General features: G+C 39.3%; 1 protein-coding gene across 1 annotated transcript in view; it reads left to right on the top strand.

Moving 5' to 3' along the window:
- Window positions 1-5,443: 5,443 nt before the first annotated feature.
- Window positions 5,444-23,429, top strand: part of DIP-lambda (Dpr-interacting protein lambda) — an 85,275-nt gene continuing 67,289 nt past the window's right edge. Inside the window, exons 1-2 of the mRNA XM_067769112.1 lie at window positions 5,444-5,501; window positions 20,506-20,631. Coding sequence (XP_067625213.1) covers window positions 5,444-5,501; window positions 20,506-20,631 — 184 coding nt within the window. The remainder of the gene's footprint in view (window positions 5,502-20,505; window positions 20,632-23,429) is intronic.

Here is a 23,429-nt window from a genome sequence, read left to right as displayed (position 1 = left end):
CTTCTACATTTCTCGAAAGACCCCTGGTGTTCTACAGATTTTTTATAAACTCAGCTAGATTCAGTTGTTGTTGAAAAACTTTGCGATTAAAAGAACGCGACTCTCACATACTACTTGCTCTTGTGTGACCCCCATACTTGCTGATGGCCTTAAATGAAAGTGAGTGTAGCTCTCACTCGATTTATTACTTACTTCTGAACTAGCGCAGATCTGCCGCATTAGAGGATGATACTGCTTTTGTCTCCATAGCAGAAAGTGCTTAGAACTGCCACAGGATGTTTTCGTATGTCACCAGAACACTATTTACACAGTGAAGCGAGTGTACTCTTTGACAAAGACAAGTGAATTGTTGAGCCGTTGCCTATTCAGAAATCTGGGCATCCCGAGAGACCTGATTGGAATAGCTCTGCTTTCCAGAAACACTAGGAGACAACGCCGCAAGCACTAAGTAGTTCAGCTGTTTCAGCCCGAACCTCTTGCACAACTTCGGTCTGGACACTGTCATAGGTTAAGCTCTTACTTATCCAGTACTTATGACCAGATCCCGACATTCGCAACGAATGTCCCGGGTTTAGCGTGTCTTCACACAACACCATGCATCTTTCCAGTTGCCGCCACGTAGAACCAAAGCCTCTAACACCAATGCCTTTTTGGTACAACCCTATGGAAACTTCAAATCCTTGGACTTCATTAAGAGGGTATTGATTACAATTTGCGTGTTGTCGCACTAATTGGATGGGGGAAGTATTGCTACAACAACAACAACAAAGTTCTGATTCTGTCATTTCGCAGTGCTTCCAAATAATAATTTTAACGTAGTGATGTCTTACAAAACAGCAGCAAAACTTTAAAACCAGTTCGGAGGTAGTCACGAAACTACCGATTTGAGTAACTATCTCATATTTACTCGGCAGGGAATTCCCTTGTAGAGAAGTCAGTAACTATGTAGTGATACACATTTCTTATTCAGAACTAGACCTAAATTACCAAATAATAACTAGTTCGATAGTTTAGATTTTATCCATTTGGTAGCTATAGAGAAATTAAGGTAGGTGGGGGCAGATGCTAGGGACATCGCAATGTGAAGTTTGCCAGTTGAAAGCATGAACATACAAGAAATTGAAGGCGTATTAGTGACCGATCTGATTACACTAGAAGTGCACCAGCTCAGAACTAAAAGTTTTTCCTTCAGACTAGGTTGGTCGGGAATATATACGCAAAGCAGATTCGGTCGAGTGAACTTCCTTAAGGTGTGCGATATATAATCGACGAAGCTCCTGAAGACGAGTAATTGTTCCATGTTTAAAGGTGAATAACACGTCCTATGAAAAAGATCAAAATCAGATAAAAAATTCCATCTGATTATTTTATTGTAGTTGTAAAGAAATGGCCTTTTTATATTTACTAGCACCTTATTTCTATCAAATTCGAACATACATATATATGTGCTACACCTGTGTGGGTGACTATTCAAGTTGTCATAAGTAGATAACATATGAGCATGAATATTCCCATGTTATCGTATATGTATTTGTGTATGCACAAATGTAGCACACATGAAATGTGCAAAATGCGTGATAAATCTGTTCGTGTACCCACCAAATTCCAATAAAATTTCATCAAAATGTTCGCCCATTTTGTGGGCTACGATAACCTGAGTCTGCGGCTATCAGAGAATTGTTGGATCTAAATCCCCATCAACAACCACATATTCTGTAGACAGTTCCGTAGGCGAATTAGTTTAATAATATTAAAATCAAATTAAAATTAATAAACGATTGAGGTCAAGGCAATAAAAAATTTTCAATTGGTAGGAGCCCAAAGCGGCATCAATGTCCTCCTCCCACCATCCTAGCATATATGAATAGCAGTAACCGCAATAAAAGACCTCAAAGCCTCGGATATGGATTGCCTGCGAAGCTTTTGAGAATGGCACCGAGGTTTTGTCACAGTACTTGCATTAATTTACATCAAAATGATCTGACGAGTTATTGCCACCTTATCGGATTCTAAGTGTTCTTTGCCCAAATGACAAGGAACGGCGTGAACCATCCGAAGGTCAGACTTTGGCCAGCCAGCAATAAGGGTAGAACCTCTCCAAGCCGTTCAAAGCTAAACGAGATTTAAGACAGGTATATCTGATCTATCGTACAACCTCCTATAGTACGATTCATATACCTCTTGAAAAAATCTCTTTGTTGACAGCTGTTTTTCGAAAATTAATCCGAACAACAATTTCAGCTGATACTCTCAGCAGACCATAGAATAGGCAATTGAGAGGTAAAGTCCTCCCTGGGCAAACAAAAATTGAGGAACATAAGTCACTTATCAAAACCACAAAGAATATCGTGCAGAAGCACAGAAATAGTCGGATGAAGTTGCTCTAGGAGTATTCGAGAGAAAACCCTTCGAAGGGCTACCCAGTGGCTACGGTGAATATCAACTACGGCAGACATCAACATATTTCATTAACTTAAACTCTGAGTGTATACTGGCTACGCTTTGTTATGCGAACAAAAGATGCAGCTCTGACCATGAAGGTATTTCTAGATTTTAGATGCCCCTGCCAATAAGAACAAAGGGAAAGACAGCCCCCACTAAATTGGAATTGAGACCCCTTGTAGTTTTCAAAGTAATATTTGAAATATGTATGATAGCAAATTGTTAAGATGTGTTTCGAACCCAGCCAATACAGGGCTAAGTAGAAGTCCCACCAAACTCAGTATTTATGTGTGTGGAGAAAATGGCACAGATTCGCATACACACACGTCTTGAAGCATTATGGGGACAGCAGATTTCTGAACCAAAAACGTGGAATGCGAGAGGAGAGGTGGCCTCGCCCAGAAGCATACGATGGATGGATTAGTTGAGAACAGACTCTTGCGAAGATTATTGTTAGGTTGAGATGATCGGTGGTCTCTAACGCGGGGTATTCCAACAACTGTGCCGAAGAGGAACCGTGATAGCAACGGAGAGTTTCCGGAAGGCAACAGGTGTGGTTGTGATATTTTAGTGGCCGGAAGCAGTTGAATAACGGATTATCAAGGGTTGCAATAGCAAAAGTTGGTAACGCGAAGGCAACAGCTTGGTGTCGGTTTGATAGCGGGGATTCAACGATAGTTGCTACAACGTGGAGTCAGGCCGTCAGCGGTTGCGGGGTGTTTTGATAGCGCGCTACTGCAGATGAATAGGTCGGCGACCGCGATGTTAGTAGCAACGGAGAGTAATGGGACGGCAACAGCTGAACGGCGGCTTTTATTGCGGTCGACACCAGTTGGGTCGCGAAGCAACTAGCAGCGGCAGTAGGCGACGGAGCGCATACCAGCAGCGAAGGCCGACGAAGGGGAGCATCGGTGGTGATGAATATGTGGAGAATATCCGTTCGGGCTTACCTTAACTAGATACTTCCCGCCCACAAATTTTATAGAAACTGCTAAGCTTTTTCTTTGCAACTTGCTCCCCAGCTGTGTATATTTGCCGTGCTTCTGTAACATGTCAGTAAAGCTACAGTAAGAGTTGTACTATTGTAACGCCAGAGAGCGTCGAATGTCTCGTAGCTGGGAGGGAACAGTGCAAGAATGAAGTAAAGGGAAGCTGCACCTGGAATAAGGTAGGTACTAAATAGCCTTTCTATACATGCATTTTAAAGAACAGGACCCTTATCAAGTTTTAGGTTGTCAAGCGAAGCGTACAAACGGGAGAAAGAAGATTTAATACATGCTTGTTGTATGTTGGTGATCAAATGGGTTTTTAACAACTGTCATGCACATATTGGCTTAGAGGGTTGCCAGCGTCCTTGCGATGTCTTTATCAGTTTCTCATGGCTGGATGTTGAAACAAAATAAAAAAGAAGATCTCCAATAATGTAAAACATAATGTTGTTGTTGTTCTAGCGATAAGGACACTCCCTGAAGGCCTTGGGGACTGCTATCGATGTTGCTGGCCCTTAGCCGCATGTAGATCCGGTACGTTCCGGTATCAAGCACCATAAAGGTACTAGCCCGACCGAAACTATTTGGTATGACCACATGCAACCCTTCTAGGCCATACCGCCCTCCCACCCCCTAGATCCATCAGAAGTTCGGGTTCGCCAGAGCCTTGACTGTTAATGAAGCAGGATTCGCCACGGGTAGGTGAGGTTGACAATTGGGTTGGAGAAGCTATATTTGGCGCTGGCAACCCCTTGAAAGGGTTGCGCTATACAACCTCTGGAATCAATTTGGGATTTTAGTCGCCTCTTAAGACAGGTATACCTACCGCGGGTATATTCTAAGCTACCTAACCATGCCCAAACGGGTTTCAATAAGCAGCTATAAGGAGATAGTTATAAGACCATTGACTGAGCGCTACGCCCCTGGAACTTTTGTTATTTCCATGTTTACTAACATATTAGCGCCCAAGAATTGCGGATTATAACTAGTTGTTCCTTGGCATCTAAGACTCCTAAGAGAAGGTCAGATGAGCGCATTACGTTTAACGGCTGAGATCATAGAAGTAAAGGTTTTAATTTTTAGATTAAGATGGACATGGATGAACTTAATTTGTTCGGTAGGGTAAACCCCCAATATGAAGTATAAAATCAATTATATATATTGGTCTTATTCAAGTTGAGCCAATACGTAACATATAGGTGGAGCGTTCTACATCAACAGGTGTGCAAGATAATGTTCCAAACTTGTATTCAGATAGAAGACGCTGGGGGATATTTAAAATAAGTTTACACATCACCAACTATATTGTACTGACCTTTATAAGCAAGAGAGCCTGCTTGCGTTATACAACTACAACAACAGCAATGGAATCTGTTTTCTTTAACCACTTTCACCAAAAATTCTTTTCTTGCAGGGGTAGCTAGTCACTTAGTGCAGCTTCGTATTAATTCAATAGATTTTTCTTTTTAGAAAATTTTGAAAACAACTACGTTTCCCGTCATTCATAACAGTTGAATAAACAAATCTATGGAACTTCCGCTTCTAGCAGCTCTTCTATTGAAATGTTGTCTCGAACTTATTACCAGCAAATTTTGTACAACCTAACTACTCGGCGTGTGGCATAACGATACGAAAATTTCTGTACAGAAATATCTTTGCTTGCATAAATGTACTCGTTAGATATCCAATACTTTGCTTTGTTTTTTCTTGTTTCATTGCATTCCGATATTTGAGTGAACAGAACTTCTGAAAATAAAAAGCTTGTCAATCATAAAATTTTTGCACAAACCGAAAATACAGGAAATTTTCCCTACGGCTGCAACGTGTACTAAATGCTGGCATGGTACGAGGGTTGCTCGGTATCTTTTGTGAATGGGCTGACTACAAAACAGGAAAATAATTTATATATGTATATATAAGTAAATAGCTGAGCATTAGCCTCGCAAAAACTCAAAATCAGGAGTAAGAGAGGGAATGGGAATGGGTGGGAGAGTTGGATTGAGAGCGGGAACATGAGTGATAGTGGTAATGAGAGTAAGAGTTTGTGCCTAAGTGAAAGTGAAATTGGGAGTGAGTGCGGGGGTAGGAGTAAGAGTGAGAGTGGGTGTGTGAAGGTGGTGAGAGTTGGAGTGAGATTGGGAGTAGCACTGAGAGTGGGAGTGGTAGTTGTAGTGAGAATTCCGAGTGGAAGTGGGAGTGAGAGTGGGAGTAGGAGTTGCTGTGGAAATGGGAGTGAGAGCAGTAGCGGGAGTTTGAGTGGGGTGGAAGTAGTAGTAGGAGTCGGAGTGGTAGTGGTAGTCGAAGTAGCAATGGGAGTAAGATTGGGAGTGGGGGTTGGAGTGGGAGGGAGAAAAATGGAATAAGAAATGGACAAGAACAAGAAAAAGATGATTGATAAAATAGAAGAGAAGGGTATAGAGAGAGAAGAGAGAAAGCTAGGTTCACATTTCAATTTACAGTTTTCGGGCGGGTTTACCACGTTATCAAAATCCACAAAACAAAATTCCCAAATCAAAATCCCCAAAATCAAAATCCCAACATCAAAATCCCCAAAATCAAAATCCCCAAACTCATAATCCTCAACACAATATCCCCAACACAAAATCCCCATTTTATGTGTGAAATAAATTCAAATTAGGTTTAAAATCGCCGCGAACAAAAAAGGCTAATAATCCATACCAACTTTCTGCATAGGCGGCCTTCGGCCGCGCTTATAAAAAATTACCCTGGGCTACGCCATGCCAATTCCGGGTGTGTGGTATAACCGTTCTGTTAGCTTGTTCGAATTAGATCGACTAGCAGTCCTATATATGGATAAGGAAAAATATGCATTACACGGTCATGATGTTTATCATAGCACTGGCATTTTGTGTTTGGGGATTTTTACTTTTGGGGATTTTGATTTTGGGGATTACTTATTTAGGGATTTTTTTTTTCCTTGGGGATTTTGTGGCACTTCCTTTTCGGGCAGTACAAAGTCTGTCGGGTAGGTACAAAGCAAAAGAAAATATGTAATTCAATTTGAGTGAATCGGATTAATATGAATTGATTTAAGTTGAACTGAATTGAGTTGAATTAAATTGAACTGAATTGAATTGAAGTAAATTGTGTTGAATTTGATTGAATTGAATTGTGTTGAATTCATTTTAAGAAAGTTGAATTTAAATGAAATGATTTGAAATGAAAATTGAATACAACTAAATTGAATTAACTTGAAAAGAATTGAATTGAATTGAATTATTACAATAAATATTACGATGATCTTCAGTGTGGTATATTTGTCATAAACAAGGAAGAACCTTCAAGCAGTACTCTATGCAATATCCCCGGTAAACTTGAAATACTCATAAGTCGTCTATACAAAATCCTCAGCATCGCCCATTCATCAAATTGGCACCTAAGTGGCTAAGGCGATTTCGGCGGTTCCGTAACACGTAACGCCAGCTCTCCATGCTAAGCTATAACTGGCGCTAATTGGAAGCACTAACTGCGATCAAGTCTTCCTCCACCTACGTATTTCTCCTATCTAACTGCAGATCTAACCTAATTCCAAATGCGGGTGTCTATGGAATACTTTCTCAACTGTAGCGTCTGGGTCAATTCGAATAATACGACATAGCCAGCGAAGCCTTTGGTCTTTTACTCGTTTCATTATATTCATATTTGCTAAAAGCTCCTACAAATAAATAAATGAATACAACGCGGAATATACCTACGAAGAGAATTAGGTCGAGCTTCTCCTCCAATTTGCGTCATTCTCCTTTTAATTTTTCCTACAAAATGGCGGGACGGGACATACATGTTTTATGTCGACTCCGAAAGGCATCTGCAAGGCAGATGAGTTTTCACTGAGAAACTCTTCATTTCAGAAGTACACTCGGAGTGTTTGACAAATCTAATTTTTTCTAAGTGAAAAAACTATTTTTTCTTCAAAATTTCGGTGTTGCTTTGTCCATTAGTTAAACCCAGCATCTTCAGCGTGGTAGGCGGAGCACGCCATAACACCACGACAACGTTTCTACAGATCTTTTAGATCATTAGACTTCCTTCGATAGTCGCCGTCGGCAACACGGACAGGACAATAACTAAATCTTTTAAATTCATCATCTCTCTACACCATCCATGATTCCGATACATTCGTCAGTACAGGTATCATGAGAGACTTATACAGCGTTGCTTTTGTTTATGGGGAGATGACTTTACTTTTCAGTTATCTACTCAGACCAAGGTAGCACTTATTTCGGCAAGCGTTTGATTTCTTAGCTGGAATTAATTTTGTTGTTAATACTGGTTCCTAGTCAGTTCCTCTGGAGTCTCTAATAAGTCGATTATTTCTTGACCAATAGCAAGAGATTCATCTTTTCGTCGGTTTTGCTGATACCCACTAGTCCTCGATTGTGAGAGAGGCCGAAGCGTTTAGAAGCTAGTAATAACATACAGATGGCCTGAATTTCGGGCCACAGATGAATAGCCGCCGCCGTTATGTGGAAGGTCCTGAGGTCAAGTTATGAGAAAATGTCAACAAACCTTACACAAAGTTTTGCTAAGCGTGCGCAAACAATCCGAGTGTATTTCGCTCATGAAACGCTAATTTGAAAGAATTCATCCACTTTGCAGGCTCCGTTCGGATTCGAATTTAAATGGGACGTGCATGTTCCGCCAAATTTAAGAGAAATTTATAAGAAAATTTAATTGGAAAGAAATCTCGGCCTAAATCCCCTCGGAGGCCAAGTTATTATCATTATTATTGGAGGAGTGGGAAACTACAAGAATCACGATAACTTGGCCAGTAAAGCAGACCCTAAAAGCCAATTAGAAATGAGCTCTTCAAGGCTATGGGCACTTATAGATAATAAAAGGTCAACACAGGACAGAGGAGTCACATATTAGAGACCCACATTGCATCAAACCACAGTCTTGCTCGTTGTTAGTTTATAAATACCCCCTGAGGCGGTGATTGGCGAAATGGTGTTACAATTCGCAAATCGTAGAAGTAGCCCTCGCGTATGTATGCCTTAATACAGCAACGTGCAATGAAATAGGTAACAGCATTTTTCCAATGGAACAGGCTGGCGATAACAGTTCCACCTTCGCCCACTCAACAGCTGCGCGTTGCCTTTTTTGATGCCGGTGCAATTTTGTCTTTGCGCCACTGCAACCAAATCATCCGCAACACTTGAACTGCTGTTGTTTATTTCTGCATCTCCTTTCAATTGTTTTTTTTTTTTTTGTCTTTTCACGCCTTCCACTCTTTCAAAGTTTTCGTTGAACCATTCAATTTTAGGGCTTTTGCATTACAATACGCATGTGTGCACGTTTGTGCGTGTATGTATGTATGTGCTTTTATCTTATGTATGCAGTCGTGCACTTATAGAATTCTTCTCCTTTACACTGAAACTTGCTTTTCCGTATATCCTCTATTAAATTTCTTTGTTTAATATTCGGCTTTTTAGTTGCAGCGCATATCTCAAAGTTGCTACGTTTTGTGCAGATACAGAGAAGAGTGCTTTTTGCAAAACAACCAACCAACTAATTTTTTTTGTCTATTCGTTCGATATTCTGACTGCTGTTGGGAGTTCGATTCAATTTTTGCTATAGCGGCTGACTGCTGCACCGATGCACGAATATGTCTATTTTACAAATACGTGGAAGAAAACATATGTACATAGGAGTACTGACAACTAGATTTAAGTTAAGTCCTTGAGTCCTTTGAGTAAAGATTATAAGCTAAAAGAAATACTCAGCTTGTGTGGATAATACAACATAATTGGTTCAGGGACTTTTCTACACAAATAGCAACTTTAAATTTTCAGCACAATTCTAAATAAAATTTGCCACTATGAATATTTTCTAGAAGGAAATCTCGATTTTTTAGCAAAACTTTTTTATTTTATGAGAAACAATCCCGACTGCTGTATGCCGTTCTGCACATTCCACCTGTAGACCTGGTAGCAAAGAACATAGCGTTAATAACTGCAAGAAGGCTCAGTGCCTCGGGGCAGCTTGAGCGCGGATCATATGGCCATAATAGTAAAGCGACATCAATTATAGGACGAATAGACTACCTGATTCCCTATCTGCGATTCGAGAGGGCTCTTAAAGCCACAATAGCTAAGGTGGTCAAATGGCGGACGAGGCGACGCATGTGTACACAGATGGTTCCAATGTAGTGGAAGCAGTAGGGTATGCGGTATACTGTGCTGATCCGGAAATAAACAGATTCTGCAAGCTGCCTGAGTTTTCCAAGCGGAAGTAATAGCCTTAACCAAAGCAGTAGAAACACTGAAAGAGAATATCTTAAAATGCAGTCGTGTTAAATTTTATATTGACAACCAAGCAGCAATTAAGGCTTTAATATCGCATAGAACAGCATCTAAAAGTGTGTTAGAGTGTGAAAAGTCTCTGGAAAGAATCGCGACAGGGAGAAGCATACATCTATATTGGGTCCCAGGGCATATGGGAATAGATGGGAATGAAAAAGCGGACGAACTAGCTTAAAGGGGCGCGTTCCTTGAAGCTTACTCCGTAGAAGTCCCAATTAGATTGGGCAAGATTAAGAGAAAGCGAAACAAAGTTGCTTCTATCATAAAAAAGAGAGGACTGTAGACTAAGGACGGGCATTCTGACTGGACATTGCCTTCTAGCAGATACAGGAAGGGCGGGTTGGAGAAGGAAACGATCGAGCACGATTTGTGCTCGTGCCCTGCGCTTGCCAGGCTAAGTCTCCAGTTATTAGGAGAGATACAGCTGCCAGATCTAGAAGAAGCAAGTGGCATAAGTCCTATAAATCGTCTAGTATCTGCGGCTGCTAGGATTTACACCGATGGTTATATTTTTCGGGAAATCCATGCAATAGAAGGTTCCGGTAAAAAATGTGTACCTTGAGGAGTATTCTCGTTCTATCAGGCACCTAGGCAGCATTCCGTGCCCTTCTATGGACTCACTAAGGAACACAATATGGAAACTATAAGTAACTGGGAAAACAAAGCAGTTCATACAACACTGGGTTGAATGTGCAGGCAGGCCAAATTGTTTATACTCCCAGCAAATACAGTATCAGCCATACTCATAAATCGATACACAAAGGGCCTACATAATCTCGCTGGGTACTATATGGGACATCGTTATGATATCACCAGATAAGATACATCTATCCGATACACAAATCTGTCGTTTTTGTGAGCTGAAGGCAGACACTCCCATCTAGGTGGCGTGACTCTGAATCCCTTCGTGGTATAGTGTAAAACGCCTTAAGAGGTACTCAAAATTTATTTTGAAGTTTTTGTGTATAAGTGGGGGGCTTTGATATTGGGAATGAGAATTGAAGTGCGAGTGAGAGGTGTAGTGAGCGTAGGAGTGAAAGTGAGAAATGCGGTGAGAGTTGTAATGACAGTGGGAGTGAGAGTTGTACTGAAAGGCGGAGTGAGAGCTGGAATTGGAGTAAGAGTGAAAGTGGGAGTGGGAGATAGGAGTGACAGTACGAGTAAGAGTTGGACTATGGTTGGGAATTGGAGTGAGAGTAGGAAGTGTAGAAGGAGTGCGTGTTGGAGTGAGAGTAGGAGTTGAGTGGGGGTGTGAGTAGGGGTGAAAGTTGGAGTGGAAGGGAGATAAATGGAATTAAGGATGGACAAAAATAAGAAGAACAAGTAAGGAAGGCTAAGTTCGGGTGTAACCGAACATTACATACTCAGTTGAGAGCTGTGGAGACAAAGTAAGGGAAAATCACCATGTTGTAAAAAGAACCTAGGGTAACCCTGGAATGTGTTTGTATGACATGTGTATCAAATGGAAGGTATTAAAGAGTATTTTAAGAGGAAGTAGGCCATAGTTCTATAGATGGACGCCATTTAGGGATATGGCCATAAAGGTGGACCAGGCCTGACTCTAGAGTTTGTTTGTACGATATGGGTATCAAACGAAAGGTGTTAATAAGTGTTTTAAAAGGGAGTGGGCGTTAGTTCTATATGTGGCCGCCTTTTCGGAATATCGTTATAAAAGTGGACCAGGGGTGACTCTAGAATGCGTTTGTACAATATGGGTATCAAGTGAAAGGTGTTAATGAGTATTTTAAAAGGGCGGGGGTCTTAGTTCTATAGGTGGATGCCTTTTCGAGATATCGCCATAAACGTGGACCAGGGGTGACTCTAGAATTTGTTTGTACGATATGAGCTATTGGACGTTATGTTTAAAATTGGTATAAGAGGAAAGGCTTTGGAATGGTTCCGGAGTTATTTGGGTGACAGAAAATAGAGAACGATAATTGGAAAGGAGGTTTCATCAGTGGTGGATGTTAACATTGGTTTACCACAAGGCTCGGTCTTGGCGCCAATATTGTTTACATTGTATATCAATGATATCAAAAGATGCTTAAAATATTGTAAAATACGTCTATTTGCGGATGATGCATTGCTTATCATAAGTGAAAAATATGCAGAATGTGCCATGCTGAAAGTACAAGAAGACCTGGACTCGCTATGCAAATGGTTATGCCTTAGAAAACTGAAATTAAATGTCGAAAAAACTAAGTTCATGATATTTTGTAAAAACACTAATATCATAAGTAACAATAGTTTAAATAATATTACGCTGAAGGTAAAAAACATGGAAATCCAAAGAGTAGACAAAATTAAGTATTTAGGAGTTTTGATTGATGATAATCTAAATTTTGGAGAGCATGTAACTTATCTGGAAAGGAAAATTGCACAGAAAATAGGCTTCATGTATAGAACATGTAAACATATCAGTCAAAGTCATAAAATATTGGTATATCGTTCAATTATTGAACCACACTTTATTTATTGTCCTACTATTCTGCTATTAAGTAAAGATATATATATTAAGAAACTTCAAATACAGCAAAACAAGGCAATGCGATTTATTTTAAAATGTCCTCCAAGAACGCCAAAAATTGTAATGCTCAATAGATTAAACTGGCTTAGTATTAAACAGTCAGTTAGTTATTTCACATTGAAATTTATACACCAACTTAGGTTAGGAATGTTACCGAATTACCTGAGTAGTAAAATACATTATAATCATGAAATCCACAATTATGGAACAAGAAATTGCAATAATATAAGACTGCCTAGAATAAGAACTGAGTTCGCCAAAAGGTCTCTTGAATATTTAGGGTATAAAATGTATAATGAGTTACCTTCTGATTTGAAAGACTGTGAAAATATTATTAAGTTCAAAGAAAAATTGTTTTTATATTTTACGTCACTAAATGTGACATAAGTATTTATGTTTAATCTCTTATTTTAACCTAAACTAGGTCTTAAAGACCGTAATAATAAATAAATAAATAAATAAATAAATAAATATGGGTATCAAATGAAAGGTGTTAATGAGTATTTTAAAAGGGCGTGGACCTTAGTTCTATAGGTGGACGCCTTTTCGAAATATCGCCATAAAGGTGGGCCAGAGGTGACTATAGAATTTTTTCGTACGTTATGGGTATCAAATGAAAGGTGTTAATGAGTATTTTAAAAAGGAGTGGGCCTTAGTTCTATATGTGGACGCCTATTCGGGATATCGCCATAAACGTGGACCAGGGGTGATTCTAGAATGCGTCTGTACGATATGGGTATCAAATTAAAGGTATTCATGAGGGTTTTAAAAGGCGTTTTCGAGATATCTACCAAAATGTGGAGCAGTGTGATCCAGAACATCATCTGTCGGGTACCGCTAATTTGTTTATATATGTAATACCACGTACAGTATTCCTTCCAAGATTCCAAGGGCTTTTGATTTCACCCTGCAAAACTTTTTCATTTTATTCTACTTAATATGGTAGGTGTCACACCCATTTTACCAAGTTTTTTCTAAAGTTATATTTTGCTCCAATAGACCAATACAATTACCATGTTTCGTTCCTTTTTTCGTATTTGGTATATAATTATGGCATTTTTTTCATTTTTCGTAATTTTCGATATCAAAAAAGTGGGCGTGGTCATAGTCGGATTTCGGCCATTTTTTACACCAATACAAAGTGAGTTCAGATAAGTACGTGAACTGAGTTTAGTAAAGATATATCGATTTTTGCTCAAGTTATCGTGTTAACGGCCGAGCGGAAGGACAGACAGTGGACTGTGTATAAAAACTGGGCGTGGTTTCAACCGATTTCGCCCTTTTTCACAGAAAACAGTTATCGTCCTAGGAGCTAAGCCTCTCCCAAATTTCACAATGATTGGTTCATTTTTGTTCGACTTATGGCATTAAAAGCATCCTAGACAAATTAAATGAAAAATTGAAATTTTCTTTTATTTTTGTATTTTGTTGCAACATATCATTACTGGAGTTGAATTTTGGCATAATTTACTTATATGCTGTAAAGATATTAACTTTTCTTTTAAAATTTGAATTTAAAAAAATTTTTTTTTAAAAAGTGGGCTTGGTCGTTCTCAGATTTTGCTAATTTTTATTAAGCAGACATAAAGTAATAAGAGTAACGTTCCTGCCAAACTTCATCATGATATCTTCAACTACTGCCAAATTACAGCTTGCAAAACTTCTAAATTACCTTCATTTAAAAGTGGGCGGTGCCACGCCCATTGTCCAAAATTTTACTAGTTTTCTATTCTGCGCAATAAGCTCAACTCACCTACCAAGTTTCATCGCTTAGTGCGTATTTGGTAATGAATTATCGCACTTTTTCGATTTTTCGAAATTTTCGATATCGAAAAAGTGGGCGTGGTTATTGTCCGATATCGTTCATTTTAAATAGCGATCTGAGATGAGTGCCCAGGAACCTACATACCAAATTTCATCAAGATACCTCAAAATTGTTAACGGACAGACGGACGGACGGATGGACATGGCTCAATCGAATTTTTTTTCGATACTGATGATTTTGATATATGGAAGTCTATATCTATCTCGATTCCTTTATACCTGTACAACCAACCGTTATGCAATCAAAGTTAATATACTCTATGAGCTCTGCTCAACTGAGTATAAAAATGGAGAATAAGGTAGACGAGAATGGTTAAGAGAAAGAGGGGAAAACGAGGTTCACCTTTTGAATGTTTTCAAACTAAACTTGGCTAGGGAAAAAATTGCCAGGTACGATAGTATTCAAATACCCCAGCGAGTTAGAGGACATGGAATATACCCGCGGCAGGTATGCCTGTCGTAAGATGCGACTAAACTACCAAATTGATTGAAGGGATTATGTAGCGCAACTCCAACCTAATTGTCAACCTCACCTACCCGTGGCGAAACCTGTTCTTTGACAGCCGAGGCTCTGGTGACCCGAAGTTCCTTATGGATTTAGTTAGTGGGAGGGCGAGATGGCCTATATAGTTTCATGCGGTCATACCAAATCGTTCCCGAGATGATCGGGCTAGTACTTTAATAGTGCTTGTTACCTGAACGTACCGGATATGCAAACGGAAACATACCATCAACATCGATAACACTCCCCAAGGCCTTCGGGGAGTGTCCTTAACGCCACAACAACAACAACAACAACATAGTATTTAACCAATGTTTTTGATCTGTTCTGAGATACATACATTTTCTCTATTCTCAAATAAATTTGGAAAAGTATAGTCTTCAATTTTCGTTTAAATTTCAGAAAAAAAATTTTGCTTATATACAAACACAGATATTTTTTTCTTAAAACAAACAAAAAACAAGCTCAAAAACAAATACACAAAATAACATTCGTAAATAAATTAAACCAAATCTTTTATTTACTTTTCTTAAATTTCTTTGCAGAACTCTTAATTCACTTTTTATGGTAAAACTTTAAATTACAGCAGTTTGCATAAATACTAAGTAAACAAAAAGACAGCGAACGGAAGTAAAAGTACTCTGTTGTACAAAAACAAAAAGCCAAACCCGTCAAAGCAGTCAAGTAAAAAAGCCAACAAAAACAAGTAATCACAATAAAATGCTAAAACCACAATGATATAATAGCAAATGCAAATACATAAAGCCTTCATAATCTCTTACAATAACACCAACAATAACAATAAAAGCATTCGCATGAACACCTGCAACTCGAGTGCAACGCTCTAAACACCCCAGCTGGCAAAGCAGCAGCAGCAACTAATTAGTGTAAAACTTAAGCAAAAAAAATCTACAACAGCAACAGGAATCGAGTTACAAGCGAATAGGCATTTTGTGGCTAACTCTCACACCATATCTACTCCGCTTTCTTTTGTAGACTACACACACATATCTAAGCTTCCTCGCTCATGCAGTGGCTTTATGGTGCATATGCATGTGTGTGTGTTTGCTAATACACTTAAGCTTTGTTTAGCACGCACACTAGTATTTCCTATCGTTGCGGTGCTATTTCTTCAGCTCACCACCTAACAGCAGCGTTCTCTTTGCTGCATACTCACTCACACTCTGTTATACGCGCTGTCGTTCGCCTAAACGAATTGGCACTACACACAGCATCGTTATGGGTCAGTTCAAATGTTGCTGCGTTGACACTTTGTGGAGTATCGGTTTTTTGTTGCTCATCAAAATCGGTTACCGCAGCGGAAGCTGAAGTGGCACGCTCGTGTTTGCACAAGGTAAGAGTCAAATGCACATTCGCATATACACAAATATATGCACTCAAACATATACACCCACACATTTGCACATTCAAATATGAATACTATCGCATACACTTGCGGCCTTGTATGAGCTTACGCGTGCAAAAGTGGAAAATGATTTGATATACAAACAACTGTTAGCGAATGTGGACATTAGGGTGTTTCAAAATAAATAAATAAAAGTCTCATAATTTTAATATACATTAAGATACCGATTGAGTAGTTGGTGAAGTAGATGAGGCTTGGCTCAAGATGGACTCGAAATTGAAAATTTCAATGGTATAAACGATGACAAAAGTAGTGTTAAAAGAAAAAGGAAATGTAGTTTCTTCAACAAAATTAATCCGTCGAAATTACGGTACAGAAGTTTTTCACAAGTTACTAATGATCAGCAATACCGCATCAATGTATAACAAGCTTAAAAAAACGACCACGTTTTGCATTACTTCGGCTACGGAAGCGCGCTGCGTGAGCACTTTGTCTACTCTCACGTCATTGGGCTAAGCACCAATATCCCTCACGTTTGTGCTGTCACTTCCGCCGGTCATCTTATGGACGACACTGCGCGAGGATAGATCGCCTAGTGCTACTGTCACTCTTTGGCGTGCATCATCCATGAGCCCCAAATAAAGGCAATTCGAATTTTCAACCTCGTCCATTTTGTGAAGATATTGTAACCACTTAAAAACTGTGTCAGGTAGAAGCCGACCTCTTCATGTGGCCGCTCTAACCATGGCTCTAGCTCGAGAATCAGTTTTGTGGTCAACTTACCCTGAAGGCCCTTTCGTGTTACCAGCGGCGGATAGATTCTCATCTCTACCTACATACATCTTCTTGAAGGTGATAAATTGGCTTCCTCTTCTGAGCGAGAAGATTTATCGGTATGGTTCCCGCAATAACAAGGACTGAGGTCATAGAGGTTCGGTACTTCTAAAAATTCATTGAATCCTCTCAAGCTTCAGCACCGTACAAAAGCATAGGCCTTGGCCTGCCGCTTTTCAATTTAGGTACCCTTTAACCTGCGCAATTTTGGCCGGACGGGGCCTACATGTTTTTCGCCGACTCCGAGCGGCATCTGCAAGACAGATGAATTTTCACAGATAAGCTTTTCATAGCAGAATCACTACCGAGAGGCGCCCCGCTTAGAAAAACTGTTTTCTAATTGAAAACATTGGTTTCTAAATTTGTGATGTTCCTTTGACCGGGATTTTAACCCAGTATCTTCGGTGTGATAGGCGGAGCACGCTACCACGGCGGCCGTAACCTATTCGTGTATGGAGAGGCTTTTAATAGTTTCAAGTACCTCTTCAAGCTTTTTACTCCATATCACGAAGATATAAAGAAAGAGTTACGCCACCTAGAGGGGTGTCTTGCTAGATCAGCGCATTCTCAGAGAATGTGAAACTGCGTTTCATCCGCCAGCTAAAAAATTTGTGTATCGGATAGATGAAACTTACTTAGGTTTGACTTACTTAGTGTTAGTGTCCCGCAAAGTGAGACCCAGTGAGAGCTCGTGCTCTGAAAAGTAGTGGGGTAGGCAGCTTGCGTTTTCGCGTCATCAAATTTTGAGTCATCCTTGCAATAGACCTCTGAGTTAGGGTCAGTATTGGGATTCCCTCTTTTCCAAGGAATTATGTCTAAAATGGACATTTAAAAGTTCCATGCGGTTCTAAACGTAGGGCTCATTGCATCGCATAGTAGCAATAAGGATTTCTTATGAGCTTTCTTATTACTTTCATATGCCTCGTCAGGTTTCTGCTTCTTAGCTCTGAGATATTTTGCAGTCTTAGTGCAGTAAGAGTTTCCTCCTTCTCTACTAGAATAGGTAGATTTTTTTTATATTATGAAACACCCAAATGTACATACACACATTGTACATACATATTTGCACATTTGCATACATACATGAACATATTCGCGCATAAAAATTTTAATTTGAAAATGGTACCCAAACATTTGAAATGCATTTTTTCTTCTATTTCTTAATTTTCATAAAGATAACGCTGCATATCTACGATTATATATGTATGTAGTAGCCAAGTAGTTTTGTTTTCAATTACTTTATTAACATTTTACTATTCATGTAAGTTGACTAAGATTTGGTAGAAAGGCACAAAATTTTAACCAATGAATTAAAGATTATATAATGCCATCGTGATTAATCGCCCCGAAAGTTAGTCTAGTCGACTTTGAACTGCGATGATTAACAGCAATTGGGAGTCCCAAGGGAAATGTAGCCTTCCTCCACTTCTTGCTCTCCACTCAGAAGGGTATTAGTCTTTCTCTGCAGCCGAATACGGGTGTCGGAAAGAATCATGTTTACGCTCGAGCATTTTCATGTATTCATATAACATGAGCCAGCTAACGAAGCCGCACGGCTTTCATTCGTTGTACTATGTGCGTTATCCCATAATACAGATTACGTTTTAATGTATAAATATCTTGGTACACGGTACGAGAGAATCTAGAATCTTAAAAAAAAAATAAATGTAAGGCGCGATAACCTCCGAAGAGATCTAAGGCCGAGCTTCCCTTCCAATTTGCGTCGTACTCCTCTTGATTTTCCCTACAAATTGGCCGGACGGGACCTACATGTTTTATGCCGATTCCGAACGGCATCTGAGAAGCAGATGAGTTTTCACTGAGAGCTTTTCATGGCAGAAATACACCCGCAGCGCTTGCCAAACACTGCAGAGGGGCGACCCCGCTTAGAAAAATTGTCTTCTAATTGAAAAACCTTATTTCTAAAATTTTGATGTTGCTTTGCCCGGGGTGCGAACCTAGGGCATACGGTGTGATAGGGGGATCACACTACCATCACACCACGGTGGCCTAGCATCTTAGTGTGGGTTAAAAGTAGGTACAACGTTTAGGAGTGGTGTGAGTATAGGCAAGGTAAAAAAATGGGGGAGGATAAAAAAAAAACAGAAAGCAAAAACGAAACTAGAATCGAAATTCAAGAACGTGCTACCAATTAATTATCAAATTTTTAACGATTTGTTATTAATATCAGACGTAATCGGCGACCTGGAATCGGCGAATTGGATGAGAAGAGAAGCTCGGCCTAAAATCTCTTCGGAGATTATCGCACCTTACATTTATTTATTTCATTTAATTGAAGACCTATAAGTATGTTATACTTTGCCAACGTTTGTTATCGGCGTTTTATCAAGATGAAGGGACGAATTATCGAAAAATTAGCTATTTCTTATCGAAAAGTTATAAATTTGCTAACCTAGTGTTATCGATTTATTATCGACGAGTTAAAGGCTGTTTATCAAAATAATCTCACGGTTGTTTTTCATCTGCAAGTTCCGGGTATTTGTTTTTAAGAACGTGATTCACTGGACATTATAATTGCGGCTGCATGCTTGCCAAAATGTATCCTAATCGAAGGTCACAACCAGTAGTTTTAGATTTAAGACAGTCGGAAGCGCAATGCCATTGACGTGAATGTCCAAAATGGTCGACATTAGTTTTGCGTACGTTGTAAATAAGGTTGGAGGGGATTTTGTCAGTAACAGAGCCAGATTTCGCTAGGCGGGAAACCTGGAAAGGCTAGAGAAATAAATCAAATAAATGTACATAAGCCGCGATAACGTACGAATAGATTCTAGCTTCTCTTCCAATTTTCGTCGGACTCCTTTTTAAAGCCAAATCCAAATTGGCGGGGAGGAATCTACAAACTTTATGCCTACTTCAAACGGCATCTGTAGGACTGATGAGTTTTCACTGAGTGCTTTTTATGGCAGAAGCACACTTGGAGTGCCTGCCAAACACTGCCGAGTGGCGACACCGCTTAGAAAAAATTTCTTTTAATGGAAAAAACTTGTTTCTAAAGTTTTGACATTGCCCTGCCCGGGGCCTGAACCCATGATGTTCCGCGTAGTAGAAGGAGCACACTACCATCACACCGACTAGAGAGACAGTCGTTCATTTTATAGCATAGCTCGTATACTCCTTCCATATTCCGTACTATAGTACATAAGCTATTATTGAAATATTCGAATCTTTAGTGTGCTTTAATTGTTTTCGTCCCAGATTGTAATAGGAGTGTATAAGTAAATTTTTTTTTATTTTGAGAGTGAGCAGCGATCCCGTCTCAAAAGCTTTCTTAGTATTAAAGCTGTGTTTCTAGCCTTACTATGGTTTTTGGATTAGCCAAGCTGCAAGAACAAAACTGTGAATTGTCAGATTAAACATACAATTTCGCGCACTAAAAACTTCACTTCAGCGGTGGCAAAGTGCATTAGACATTTTACAGCTCTTGTCAGCTAATTTATTTGAGCCACACAAATGCGTTGCTCAGTTAGCCGTCCATTTGCACTTTATATACCAGAACTTGAAGGCGCACTTGCTTTCCTCTTAAATACGAATATACAAATCTACTTATATATTTAGCATGAACAGAATATACAAACACACTTACATCATAGAATCTTACCATATTTTTCTCACGTACACAATTCATTCAACCAAACAACTAACCAAATGGGGACTGTCAACACTTCCATTTGCAGGCCATAATCAACCAAATGAGCCAGAGTCAGAGTTCTTGCCGCAATTGACCAACTTTACAGTGCCGCAAGGGCGTGACGTCTCATTCACGTGCGTGGTTAACAACTTAGGACAATATCGAGTAAGTATTATTAGTTATGTATGCGCGTGTGTGGATTTAGATATGTATATGCACATTTTATTATACATATTTAAGTATATACGAATTTTATATTAAAACTCAGAGATCGCAAATAACAGTCCCAAACGCGATATTTTCAATTAAAACAGATCTTGCGATCGATTTTTGAGTAACTTCCCGATGAGCTAGAGACATGAAACTTGGGCCGTAAGTCAGAAACCGGTGACAATGCAATATTATATCAAAACAAGTAAGGAAGGTTAAGTTCGGGTGTAACCGAATATTACATACTCAGTTGAGAGCTATGGTGACAACATAAGGGAAAATAACCATGTAGGAAAATGAACCGAGGGAAACCCTGGAATGTGTATCAAATGAAAGGCATTAAAGAGTATTTTATAAGGGAGTGGGCCACAGTTCTATAGGTGAACGCCATTTAGGGATATAGCCATAAAGGTGGATCAGGGTTGACTCTAGAATGCGTTTGTACGATATGGGTATCAAATGAAAGGTGTTAATGAGTATTTTAAAAGAGAGTAATCCTTAGTTCCATAGGTGGACGCCGTTTCGAGATATCGCCACAAAGGTGGACCAGAGGTGACCCTAGAATTTGTTTGTACAATACGGCCATCAAACGAATGGTGTTAATGAGTATATTAAAAGGGAGTGGGCCTTAGTTCTATAGGTGGATGCCCTTTCGAAATATCGCCATAAAGGTGGACCAGGGGTGACTCTAGAATGTGTTTGTACGATATGGGTATCAAATTAAAGGTATTAATGAGGGTTTTAAAAGGGAGTGGTGGTTGTTGTATAGGTGGTCGCATTTTCGAGATATCGCCATAAAGGTGGACCAGGGGTGACCCTAGAACGCGTTTGTACGATATGGGTATCAAATGAAAGGTGTTAATGAGTATTTTAAAAGGGAGTAATCGTCAGTTCCATAGGTGGACGCCGTTTCGAGATATCGCCATAAAGGTGGACCAAGGGTGACCCTAGAATTTGTTTGTACAATATGGGCATCAAACGAAAGGTGTTAATGAGTATTTTAAAAGGGAGTGGGCCTTAGTTCTATAGGTGGACGCCGTTTCGAAATATCGCCATAAAGGTGGACCAGGGGTGACTCTAGAATATGTTTGTACGATATGGGTATCAAATTAAAGGTATTAATGAGGGTTTTGAAAGGGAGTGGTTGTTGTTGTATAGGTGGTCGCATTTTCGAGATATCGCCATAAAGGTGGACCAGGGGTGACCCTAGAATTTGTTTGTACAATATGGATATCAAAAGAAAGGTGTTAATTAGTATTTTAGAAGGGAGTAATCCTTAGTTCCATAGGTGGACGCCGTTTCAAGATATCGCCATAAAGGTGGAGCAGGGGTGACCCTAGAATTTGTTTGTACAATATGGGTATCAAAAGAAAGGTGTTAATGAGTATTTTAAAAGGGAGTAATCCTTAGTTCCATAGGTGGACGCCGTTTCGAGATATCGCCATAAAGGTGGACCAGGGGTGACTCTAGAATGAGTTTGTACGATATGGGTATCAAATTAAAGGTATTAATGAGAGTTTTAAAAGGGAGTGGTGTGAAGGCGTTTTCCAGATATCGACCAAAATGTGGACCAGGGTGACCCAGAACATCATCTGTTGGATACCGCCAATTTATTTATATATGTAATACCTAGATAGATTTTAAGGGTTTTTTAATTCGCCCTGCAGAACTTTTCATTTTCTTCTACTTAATATGGTAGGTGTCACAACCATTTTATAAAGTTTTTTCTAAAGTTATATTTCGCGTCAATAAAACAATCCAATTACCTTACCATGTTTCATCCCTTTTTTCGTATTTGGTATAGAATTATGGAATTTTTTCATTTTTCGTAATTTTCGATATCGAAAAAGTGGGCGTGGTCATAGTCGGATTGCGTTCATTTTTCATACCAAGATAAAGTGAGTTCAAGTAAGCACGTGAACTAAGTCCATTAAAGATATGTCGATTTTTGCTCAAGTTATCGTGTTAACGGCCATGCGGAAGGACAGATGGACGACTGTGTATAAAAACTGGGCGTGGCATCAACCGATTTCGCCCATTTTCACAGAAAACAGTTAACGTCATAAAATCTATGCCCCTACCAAATTTCAAAAGGATTGGTTAATTTTTGTTCGACTTATAGCGTTAAAAGTATCCTAGACAAATTAAATGAAAAAGGGCGGAGCCACGCCCATTTTGAAAATTTCTTTTATTTTTGTATTTTGTTGCACCATATCATTACTGGAGTTGAATGTTGACATAATTTACTTATATACTGTAAAGATATTAAATTTTTTGTTAAAATTTTACTTTAAAAATTTTTTTTTTTTTAAAGTGGGCGTGGTCCTTCTCCGATTTTGCTAATTTTTATTTAGCGTAAATATAGTAATAGAAGTAACGCTCCTGCCAAATTTCATCATGACATCTTCAACGACTGCCAAATTACAGCTTGCAAAAGTTTTAAATTACCTTCTTTTAAAAGTGGGCGGTGCCACGCCCATTGTCCAAAATTTTACTAATTTTCTATTCTGCGTCATAAGTTCAACTCATTTACCAAGTTTCGTCGCTTTAGCTGTCTTTTGTAATGAATTATCGCACTTTTTCGGTTTTTCGAAATTTTCGATATCGAAAAAGTGGGCGTGGTTATAGTCCGATATCTTTCATTTTCAATAGCGATCTGAGATGAGTGCTCAGGAACCTACATACCAAATTTCATCAAGATACCTCAAAATTTACTCATGTTATCGTGTTAACGGACGGACGGACGGACGGACATGGCTC

The sequence above is a fragment of the Eurosta solidaginis genome, chromosome 2 (genome assembly GCF_040869045.1).
Source record: "Eurosta solidaginis isolate ZX-2024a chromosome 2, ASM4086904v1, whole genome shotgun sequence".
NCBI classification, from domain to species: domain Eukaryota; kingdom Metazoa; phylum Arthropoda; class Insecta; order Diptera; family Tephritidae; genus Eurosta; species Eurosta solidaginis.
The sequence above is the reverse complement of the archived record's forward strand: the minus strand, read 5'-3'. Positions and strand labels throughout refer to the sequence as shown.